General features: G+C 55.8%; 1 protein-coding gene across 1 annotated transcript in view; it reads left to right on the top strand.

Moving 5' to 3' along the window:
- Positions 1–6515, top strand: part of SLC25A1 (solute carrier family 25 member 1) — a 9114-nt gene extending 2599 nt beyond the window's left edge. Inside the window, exons 3-9 of the mRNA XM_069100815.1 lie at positions 1117–1216; positions 1707–1845; positions 2383–2467; positions 2928–3032; positions 3126–3241; positions 4779–4852; positions 4957–6515. Of these exons, the coding sequence (XP_068956916.1) occupies positions 1117–1216; positions 1707–1845; positions 2383–2467; positions 2928–3032; positions 3126–3241; positions 4779–4852; positions 4957–5071 (734 nt within the window). The 3' untranslated portion in view covers positions 5072–6515. The remainder of the gene's footprint in view (positions 1–1116; positions 1217–1706; positions 1846–2382; positions 2468–2927; positions 3033–3125; positions 3242–4778; positions 4853–4956) is intronic.
- The last annotated feature ends 4373 nt before the right edge of the window (positions 6516–10888 follow it).

The raw sequence follows: 10888 nt of genomic DNA, 5'->3' as shown, positions 1-10888 counted from the left end.
CAGGGCAGGGAGCTGGGCATTGAGGGGGTGCCAGGGCAGGGAGCTGGACATAAAGGGGTCACCAGGGCAGGGAACTGGGCATGAAGGGGGCACCAGGGCAGGGAGTTGGGCATTGAGGGGGTGTCAGGGCAGGGAGCTTGGTGTGAGGAGGGAGCTGGGCATGAACGAGAGGGGTAGGGCAGAGAACTGAGCTCTGGAGAATCAGGGGTGACCCTGGGGAACTGAGAGGGTAGGGTAGACTGCAGTGATAGAGGCATCTCAGGGACGGGAATGACCTTTGATATGGGATGACAGGGAGCCAGATTAGGGGATGTTAGTAAGACCAGAAACAAGGAGAGTGGATGAGGGGAGAGACAAGAGGCCCAGAGCAGCCCCTGTCAGCACTTCGGGGAGGGCAGGGCATGTTCTAGGGAGATAACTGAGGGCAGAACCAAGGCAGGATAAGGCCAAGAGAGGAGGGGGCCAGGGTTGGAGGTATACGCAGTGGTGGGCACCATGCTAGGCTGGGGATGGGAAGAGAGACTGATGGTCCTTGTCCTTGGGGTGCTCTCAGTCTGTTGGGGGAGGGGGTCACTGGGACAGCCTTGAAGGGTGGTGGAGGGTGGAGGCAGGCTGGGAAGCGCTTAAAACAGAGGAGCCTCTGTTTGCTTGTAGAGGCAACAGAGGGCCATTGATGTCCCTTAGCAGCAGGGTGACATTTGGCAGCTATCTGGAGGGTAGATTGGAGAAGGAAGTGGTAGAACAGTGACTCTGGAGTCTGAGGGCTTGGATTCAAATCCTGGTTCTGGTGTGTACAACCTGGGTGACCTTGGGCAAGTGCATGAGTCTCAGTTTCCTCAATTGTAAGATGAGGGATTTGGGCTGGAGGCAGCCCTGGGACCCTGGGACCTGTCATGGAAGGCCAGGACTCAGGACCAGGAGTGGAGGGGAGGCTAGGAAGCTTGATCACCAAGGGCTGAGCTCTGGGCATTTTATTTTCTCCACAATGTGAGGAGGGGAAATGGGGTGTCATTGTGAATTATCCGTCATGCAGATGGGTCTGGCAACCTAAGGGCACGGCTGGGTCCAGCCTCTGCACCTTTGCCCAGCTGACCAGATCTGTGCCTTCCTCCCCAGGGGATTGTGTGAAACAGACTGTTCGAAGCCATGGAGTCCTGGGCCTCTACCGAGGCCTCAGTTCTCTTCTCTACGGTTCCATTCCCAAGGCAGCAGTCAGGTGAGCCTAGGACTGGGGAAGGGGAGAAGGGAGATGCTGGGGCTATTCCTCTATGAGGTTTGCCCAGGGTTTTCCCCGCCATGGCCCTAGAAGGCAGTAGCACACATTTGTGTTGGCCCATTTTACAAATGGGGGAGCTGAGGCTCAGAGAGGAGGTGAGAATGGGCTCTGTCTGGGATCCAGAGCCAAGCCCCTTCTCTTTACTTGTTTCCCTTCTGCCAGGATGGTCCTGGGCCCAGGCCTGGAGTCGAACACTCAGCCTCACTAACTGTCTAATAACCCAGGCCACTCACTCATTCTCATTTTCTTAGCCTCAGTCCCTTTCTCTGTTAAATGGGGTGCCAGCTTCCCTCCCGAAATAAGTTCTTTGTACACTTTCGGGCACTCCAGAAATGGGAGCTGGCATCGCTGGTGCGAGGGGTGGCCGGCTGGGGACGTGGGAGCCCAGTCCTGGCCATGGCGCTCTAATTCCTAACCCCCCCACCCCCAGGTTTGGGATGTTCGAATTTCTCAGTAACCACATGCGGGACGCCCAGGGCCGGCTGGACAGTACGCGAGGGCTGCTTTGCGGGCTGGGGGCCGGCGTGGCTGAGGCTGTGGTGGTCGTGTGCCCCATGGAGACCATCAAGGTGGGGCCCGCACCTGCCCGGGACCCAGTGGCCTCCCTCTACCTGAGATTCCACCATTGCAGCTTTTCCCCTTGGGCTAAAGCCTTTCCTGGCTCATTTTAAGAAGCAAACCCCCTGGGACTGAGGGAGTCCAAGCAGCTTTTTGGAGAAGGAACCCCAAGCCTGCTCTGCCTTGGACGACCTCTTAGCCAGATGGGCCTGGGTCTGGGCAGAGGTTTGAACCGAGGCCCCTCCTGACCTCCGGGTTTTTCTTCTGGCCTACTTCAAGTGTCACATCTCTCCTGTCTGTCTCACGTGTGTACCACACGCACACGCACTCGCACACGCACTTCACAGCTGGGGTCACCTTGTCTACCCCCTCCTCTCCCTTTATTTGTCTCATCCTCTGCCCCCCAGGGCAGGCCCTGCTTAGCTCCTCATTCTCTCTTTCCCTCGGCACTGCTGGGCCTGTGGGGGGAGGGGAGGAGACACCCCTGGCTTCAGTTTGCTATCTCCCCAACATCCCCAGCATCATATCCCATTCTCCATCTCCTTCAGGTGAAATTTATCCATGACCAATGTTCTGCCAATCCCAAGTACCGAGGCTTTTTCCATGGCGTTAGGGAGATCGTCCGGGAACAGGGTGAGTGATGGGACCCAGTTGATGGACACCTGGTCACTACCCTGGTGGCTGTTCTGTGCATAATTTGAAGGGGGCCATGGTACCATTTAGCAGACTAAGACCTCAGTGATTCATAGTGTTGCTAGGGAATCCAGGAGCCTTATAAGAGGCTGGGGGGCGGGGGTGGGGGGGGGTGTTGTTAATAGAGGCGATTAGGGCCAGCTTCCTGGAGGCATAGGGCACCTGAGGAAGGTGTGAACCAGTGGGTAAAAGGGAGGAATATTTCAGGCCCTACTGGAGGATGGGCCATTTGGGTGAGAGCCAAGGTGGGAGCAGGGGGCAGGCTCTGCCAGCAGTGAGGTCAGTGTGTGTAGGGGGGGCTCTAATACTGACCCCCAAGCCCAGCTCACACAGGTCCAGGGAGGCTGAAGAGAAAGGAGGGTGAGTGTCCAACCAGTGACCTTTGCTTGTGTGCCACCAGGTTTGAAGGGCACCTACCAGGGCCTCACTGCCACTGTGCTGAAACAAGGCTCCAACCAGGCTATCCGATTCTTCGTCATGACCTCCCTCCGAAACTGGTACCGAGGTAAGGACCCTGACCTTGCCGGACACCTACCATGCTCCCTGCTGGAGCCCTGCCTTTCTCTTGGGCTCATGTGGAGCTGCTTGTCCTCCACAGGGGACGACCCCAACAAGCCCATGAACCCTGTGGTGACCGGGGCGTTTGGAGCCATTGCCGGGGCGGCCAGCGTCTTTGGAAACACACCACTGGATGTGATTAAAACCCGGATGCAGGTAAAGGCAGAGCTCCCCAGATTTAGAAGTCAGGGCCCAACAAGTAAGTCCTGTTTCAGCTACTGAATGCTGTGTGGCTTTTCCCTCCATGGGCCTCACTTCCCTCACCTGTAAAATGGGCCTAAAAGATCTCTGAGGTCCCTACCAGCTCTAAATGACTTCATGTGCTAATTGCCTCCCACACACACACACACACGGGCCCCTGGTGGGGGGATTCCAGGGATGGCTGCTGTGGAAGCCAAGGCTGGGTGAGAATGTGGGCTGGCCAGGTGGGTGGCTGCCATGTTGTGGGAGGCCTTAAATGTCCAAGTCAGGAGTCAATAATTTATTGCTGAGGCAGTGAGGACCCACTAGAATTTTTGGAGCAGAAGAGTGAGGAGGTTGGCTATGGAAGCCATGTAGAAAATCGGGATTATAAAGGGGAGACACTGCCCAGAGAGGGGCAGGGAGGCCAGTTGGGTTCATCCAGGGGGGCAGGGGCTGGAAAGCAGTAGACAGATGGAGAAATGCAAGAGATGTTCTGAGCTTGGCAGCGGAGTCAGTGGAGGGACAGAAGGACAGAAGGAGGGCAGGGCTTACCTTCATTTCACAGGAGGGGAAACTGAGGCCCACAGAGAGGAAGCAGATGACCCAGCACCCCCCTTCGAGTTACTGGGGAGATGCTGTGCCTGCTTTTTATCTCATTCAGGCCAGGGTGCTTTGTGTCCACTTCCCTTCAGGCATTGAGGGCCTGGGCTTGGGCTGGGGGGACACTGCTGGTGCAGGGTCTTTCCCTCGTCCCTGCATTTCTCTTTTTTTCCTTTCTTTTTTTTGAGGGGGGAAAGCAGGGCAATTGGGCTTAAGTGACTTGCCGAAGGTCACACAGCTCGGAAACGTCAAGTGTCTGAGGTTGGATTTGAACTCAGGTCCTCCTGACTCCAGCCAGGGCTGATTCTCTTCCCACTGAGCCACCTAGCTGCCCCTTCCCTGCATTTCTCAACAGTGTCTGTGCCCAGGGAGCCCTGAGTTTCGATATCCATTCTGCCTCTCCCCAGCTGGGAGACTTGAGCAAGGGTTAAAGGAGGCTTGGCCTAGGTAGCTAAGGCACCTTCCAGCTCTGTCCCCATTGGTCCTGTGATCTCTCCGGGCCTCACTTTCCCCCTCTGGAAGAGCCTTTGTGGGTGTCATGGACCCCTGTCTGGCAAAGCCTTCTCAATCAATGAATCAATGCCTCCTCTGTGCCCAACACTGGACTAAATGCATGGACTAAGGGCAGCTTCGTGGTACAGTGGGGACAGTATTGGCCCTGGAGTCAGGAGGTCCTGAGTTCAAATCTAGCCTCAGAAACTTTGTAGCTGTGTGACCCTGGGCAGGTCACTTAACCCTGATTGCCTTAAAAAAAAAAAAAAGAAGATAAATGCATAAAATGAAACATGGCGGACGCCAAAGTGCATGAAAATGCAATGATTCTAATATTTTTCAAATCTGAGCTCACAAAATGCAGGTTAGGGGGCCCTGGCCTCAGTGGTCTCCAAGGCCTCCTTCTTCCCCCTCACAGGGCTTAGAAGCTCATAAGTACAAGAGCACGTGGGACTGTGGCTACCAGATCATGAAGCATGAGGGGCTCAAGGCGTGAGTTGGGGACCAAGGCTGGGAGGGAGGTCCCCCCACCCCCGCCTCCCTGTCTCTCGTGGCCTCCAGCTGCTTTTTAATGAATTGCTTTTTGTGGTCCCCAGCTTCTACAAGGGCACCGTGCCCCGCCTGGGCCGAGTCTGCTTGGACGTGGCCATTGTCTTCATCATCTATGATGAAGTGGTAAAACTTCTCAACAAAGTGTGGAAGACAGACTGAAATGGGGGGCTGCTGCTGAGCTCTGAGGCCCAGGAGACAGGCCCAGAGCCCCAGCCCTGCTCCTGGGCAGCCAGGGAGCCCGGGCTTTCCCTGCCTCCTCCCCACTGTGAGCAGAGCAGAGGCTTGGCTGGCTGGCCTTTATGTACCTCTGCCCTGCCTCTCCCCCTTGGGCCCCATCTTTCTTCTGAGATCCAAGGGGAGGGTCAAGCTCCCCCTGCACCCCCAGGCTCTCACGATTCCAGTGTGACTTGTGCCAAACAGATCTCGTCTTGTGTTTTCTGTGTTGTGTCTGGTCCGTGTTCCATGTTTTCTGTGTATCCTTGTGTCTGTCTAGTGTGTGTGTGTGTGTCTGTTCAGTGCCGGCTCTACCCCCATCTACCACAACCACCAATAACCCCGTGCCTTTTAAGCCACAGGCCTCCCTGGGCAGGAGGCAAGGGATTCCCCCAGGGAGATGGGGGACCCCCACCTGAGTTTCTGCGCCTGGTGGTGGCTGGGGACACTCCCAAGGACCAAATCCTTCTCTTTTCCTGGACCTTGCTCAGGAGCAGAGAGTGAGATATCCCAGCCCCCATCTCGCCATTCCACACACCAAAGCTGCCTCTGGGGGTCCAGCCTCACTGAATGGCCCCCAAAGCCATCAGTGCCCTTACCCTGGGCCTGTGGGAGTCCCCATCACTCTGGGTTGTGGGGGCCAGCTCAAGCCACATGTCATGGGACCAAGGTCTGTGTGTGGTGGAGGGGAGGGGAAGCAGATTGGGTCCCCAGCCTGAGCAGGATGGACCTCTACAATGGGGCCTGGCCCTTCCACCCCAAATCCACTTCCTGATGCTCTCAGGTTTTCCACCCACACCCAGATGACAGAATAAACCGGAAACTGGTGTCAATGGCCGTTTTGTCTGTGTGAGACATAAAGGGGAGGTCTGGAGGCTGGGCAGTGTGGCCAGTTTCCAGGATGACCGTTCTTACCAGACCTGTAACCCTTCCTCCTCCTTCAGGATCCCTGTGGGGAAAGAGATCAGGCAGGGCACAGGCAGACGCAGGAGGAATCTGGGCAAAGGCAGGATTAGAAGGTCAGGGCCAGCAAAGGGATTGGAGGAGTCAAAGCTGGAGGGTATTTGAGCTTGGAGACCCAGACCAATCCCCGTTGTACGGAGGAGGGAAAGGAGCCTCAGAACTGGGATGGGATGGGGAGTTGGGGATGCTTGGTGAGTCTGGGTGCAGGGAGGGAAGTCGAGGCAGGATGGGACGGAGGGTTGGGCTCGGATGCCTCTGGCGCACACCATTGAGGGTTTCCTCAACTGTAGACGAGGGCACATCCTCTTGCCTAATAGAATGTAAGCTCCCTGAGAGCAGGGATATCTTCTGTTTGTCTGTGTATCCCCAGCACTTAGGACAGTGCCTGGTACACAGTAGGTGCTTAATAAATGCTTGTTGATCAATTGATTTGACAGACTTTTCTGAGGAAAAGTGGCTTTGGATTGAAGTACTATAGAAATAAGGCAGACAGTGGGGCCTTGAATGTCATGCCCTGGGGAGGCCGGCCAGTCTGGGCCAGGGCCATAGATTTCTCTTGCAGTGAAGAATGAAGCTGCCTCAGTAGCAGTGGCTAGTTTTGGCTTTCGTTGGCCCCAAAAGGAGTGGGGCAGAGCAGTGAGCAGCCATGGGAGGGAGCCGAGGCGGGGGGGGGGGGGGGGGGGGGGGGGGAGGCGGGGGGCGCGTGGTGGAGTCTAGGTGGGGGGGGGGGGGGGGCAGAGCTCTGGGTGTGTAGGGAGTGGCCGAGCAGCACAGGGAGGACCCTCCAAGGGACGGAACATTCAGCCTCCGAGCGTGAGGGCGACCCCTTCTGTTTAGATGTGTTCTGTTGCACTCAGGACGGAAGCAGGAAAACAGTTGCCAAGGCACGTTAGATCCGCTACAATGAAACAATCTCAGACAATTCAAACTAATGGGAATACAGTCATCAGTGGGGAGTTCCCCTTTACTCTTGTCCTACACAGAAGGAGCCTTGTTCAGCCTGATCTCCATCATGGGCCATTTACTCCCATAATCCTCCTCAGTGCCAGGCAGCGGAGCCAGAAAGCAAGGCCCCTTCCAGCCCTGAGACTCTGGCTTCAGACTTGCCTGCGTAACCCCAGGAACGCTGGCCTTGCCAGCAGGGGACCCGGCTCAGCCTGTGTGGGGCACCTCGTGGAGAGCAGGAGCAGGTCCCTGGGTATGCGCACGGCTGCAGTTCTTGACCTTACTAGGGCTCCTGGTGGGCGTGGGAGGGCATGAGTATGAGCCAGAATGCCGGAAAATGGCCTCGGCAGGGGCAGGTCTGAGGTTCCCTCCTGGACTGGCTCCTGTGCACACGTCAAGAGCTCAGTGGAAGCACTTAACACAGAGCATGGCACGTGTTCAGTGGTTTTCAGTCACGTCTGACTCCATGACCCTATGTGGGATCATGGCAAGGATACTAAGCTGGTTTGCCATTTCTTTCTCAAGCTTATTTGACAGACAAGGAAACAGGCAAAGAGGGTGCCATGACTTGCCCAGGGTCACACAGATAGGAAGTGTCAGAGGCCAGATTTGAAACTGGGCTTCTTGACTCCAGGCCTTGCAATCTATCCACTGAGTCACCTAACCACCCCCTGGCACACCGTAGGAGCTTGATAAATGTTTATTGACTGACAGAGGTGGCTCTGGAGTCAGAGGACCTGTGTTCTAACTGGAGTTCTACTTAATGACCTGTGTGACTCTAGGCACATACACTCCCCCTCCCTGGGTCTCAGTCTCCTCATCTGTAAAATGAAGTCAGATTAGGCCTCCAAGGTCCCTTTGAGCTATCAATCTCTGACAAGAGATGGCACAAACCAGTGTGCACCTACTGTGTGCCCACTTCTGTGCTAAGCCTGAGATCTGGAGGTGAAATAAGCCCAGGTCCTCTGATTAAAGGAGACTCAGCGAGGGAGAGCCCAATGCTGGGATATAGCAATGCCATCTATGCCAATGAGAACATCAGGCAAAACACAGGTCTTGGGGGGAGGCATGGGCCAGGGAAGGAAGGAGGGGGGGCAGCTTCTGCCATCCAGGCTGATAAAGGCACGAGGTCCTTGGGAAGGAGTCTCATTGAACGTCCAGGGGCTGCCCTGATGCTCCCCCCTCCCCCGCCTCCTCTGCCCACTTCCTTCCAAGGGGACACAGGGCGGGTCGTTTGGTACCTACTCACGGGCTCCTGCAAGCCCTCTCATCCCTTCTACATCTTCTGTGGGGTGGAATAAAGGCTAGCCTCTAGTATGAAAAGACCAGAGGCCAAAGAACTGGTCTGACACCAGCCCTTGGGACCTCAGTTTCCTCCACTCTAAGCTGGGGACAATTATCCTTGCCCCAGAATGATGGGTTTGGAGCTGGGAGGGGACCTCAGAGAAGCCTAACACCAGTGACTCACCAACGTTAAGCAGGCAGCTCAGCAGTGCCAAGCGCAGGGCCTGGGGTCTGGAAGATCTGAGTTCAAATCCAGTCTCAGACGCTTGCTAGCTGAGTGACCCTGGCCAAGTCAGTTAATCCTGTTTGCCTCTGTTTCCCATCTGCAAAATGGGAACACACCAGAGAAGGAAATGATAAACCACTCCACAGATATCTCTGCCAAGAGAACCCCATAGACCAATGTGGTCATGAGGGCAGCACTGAGACCACTCGGTCAATGAGGCTTCCTCACTTTGCAGGCAACTTGTAGAACATGCACCCCGGGTATTAGCCAGAGAAGGAAAATGGGATTCTAGTTAGAGGAAGCAAGGAAGGTCTCATGGTGCCACAGCTGGCCCCTGAAGGGAAAGAGTTTGCCAGGGACACATGCAAGAGAGGAAGTCCGGTCCTGGCTGGCAGCGGAGGAGGGCAAGCTGAAACAGCAGACTCGGAAGAGGATCTTGGGAATGAGTGTGGCAGGCCTGAGGCTGGCCAGAAAGCCAGGCTGGAGAGTCAGGTGCTGCCGTGCAGCCTTGAATGCCGGCCTAAGGAAAGCAGGGGAGCCCTGGCAGTCTCAGGGCTTGACTGTGGTACAGACAAACCTGGAGAGGGCATCATCGAGGACTGAGAGCTGGGAGGGCCCTAACCTGGAAGTCATCTGTCCTCTTTGTCATGTTAAAGATCGCTGGCTTCCTCCATTTTTCCTTTAGTCCCTTGAGAGACATCAGGGGGGTGCAGAGCACCTGGATCTGAGGTCTAAGGTCCTGGGCTCAGATCTCAGCTCAGCCACTTACACTGTGTGGGGATGTGGGGGAAGGGAGAGGGAAGAGAGAGAAGAGACAGAGACAGAGAGGGAGAAAGAGAGACAGAGACAGAGGGGGTGGGGAGAAAGAGAGAGAGAGAGAGAGAGAGAGAGAGAGAGAGAGAGAGAATTTCCCCAAACCTGTTTTCTCATCTACAAAATGGGGGCACTGGACTAGAGGATCTGACAGCCCCAGACTCCACTTGCCCTCCAGACTCCTGCTGTCTGCTTCCTTGTCTCCTGTGCTCGATGCACAGCCTCACCTCCATCATTTCCAGCCCCTGCTCCCTTTGGCTCAGTTTGTGTGGGGCCGTTCCTGGGCCCCAGGGCCCGTGCCTCCTCCCCTCCTCCCCCTCCTCCATTACCTTATGATGTTTATGCGGCCCAGTGTGCAGACATGCAGGGAGAGGCAACATGATGTAGTGGGTGGACAGGCAGCCTGGAAGCTACAGTCACTTCAAGGCCCATGAGAGAATTTCAAACCCTGTCCCCCATACCCAGTGGGTGATCCCAAGCCAAGTCTTGGAGCTTGGGCCAAGTCCTGCACTAGTGGAGGGTCTTTCCTCACCTGGGAGCTCCATCCCAGGTCCATGTGTATACAATGTCTCCACCCCCTCTGCCTCCCCAGGTTAGCTCCCTGTGCCTGGCACATAATAGGTGCATATTAAATATTCGCTGCTTGCTTGTCTATTAGTTGAGAAGTCCCTCAGGTTTGAGCTGAGAGCACCTTCCCCAGGTCACCTAGTGTCCTTGAGGGGAGGATCCAGCTTGGTCTCTGCACCATGTCTCAAGAGGGCCGGATGACAGCCTGGGAAGGAGCCCTGGGGGGGAGGGGGGAGGGCGCAGAGTAGGGCCCCTCCCCCAAGCTGGCCCCAGGTCAATCTTCCTCTTCCTTCTGAGGGGGGCCTTGTTCCACAGAACCAGAAAAGAAATGCAGAGACAAGGATGTGGGGGTCAAATGCCTTCAATTTATGAAGAGCATTCGCATGGAAGGGAAACATCCAATTCTTAAAAACTCATTGGATGTCAGAGCTGGGAGGGGGCCTCAGAACAAGGGATGGCAGGGCTTGGAGGGGCCTGAGAACAGGGGATGGCAGGGCTTGGAGGGGCCTGAGAACACAGGATGGCAGGGCTGGAAGGGGCCTCAGAACAGGGGATGTCAGAGCTGAGAGGGGCCTCAGATTGAGGGCTGGCAGGGCTGGGAGGGGCCTCAGAACAGGGAATGTCAGGGTGACCAGGTGGTGCAGTGAATAGAACACTGGTGCTGGAGTCAGGAGGATCTGAGTTCAAATTTGACCTCAGATAGTTAACACTTGCCAGCTGTGTGACCTTGGGTAAGTCACTTAACCCCAAATGCCCTGCCTTCCCCCCTCCAAAAAGAAAAAAAAAAACCCTAGCGGATGTCAGAGCAGGGAGGGGCCTTAGAACAAGTCAGACTTCAGGAGGACTTTGGCTGTAATTCCCCTCACCCCCTGGCTTTATACATAGAAATGCCCAGGAATAAAGGGAAGGGAATCACCCCATGAGATAGAAGCCAGTGCTAGGCAGTGGCCTCAGAAGGGTATTTA

This window comes from Petaurus breviceps, unplaced genomic scaffold, assembly GCF_028583685.1.
Source record: "Petaurus breviceps papuanus isolate PSGF00001 unplaced genomic scaffold, PetGlider_PUasm1.0 428, whole genome shotgun sequence".
NCBI classification, from domain to species: Eukaryota; Metazoa; Chordata; class Mammalia; order Diprotodontia; family Petauridae; genus Petaurus; species Petaurus breviceps.
The sequence above is the reverse complement of the archived record's forward strand: the minus strand, read 5'-3'. Positions and strand labels throughout refer to the sequence as shown.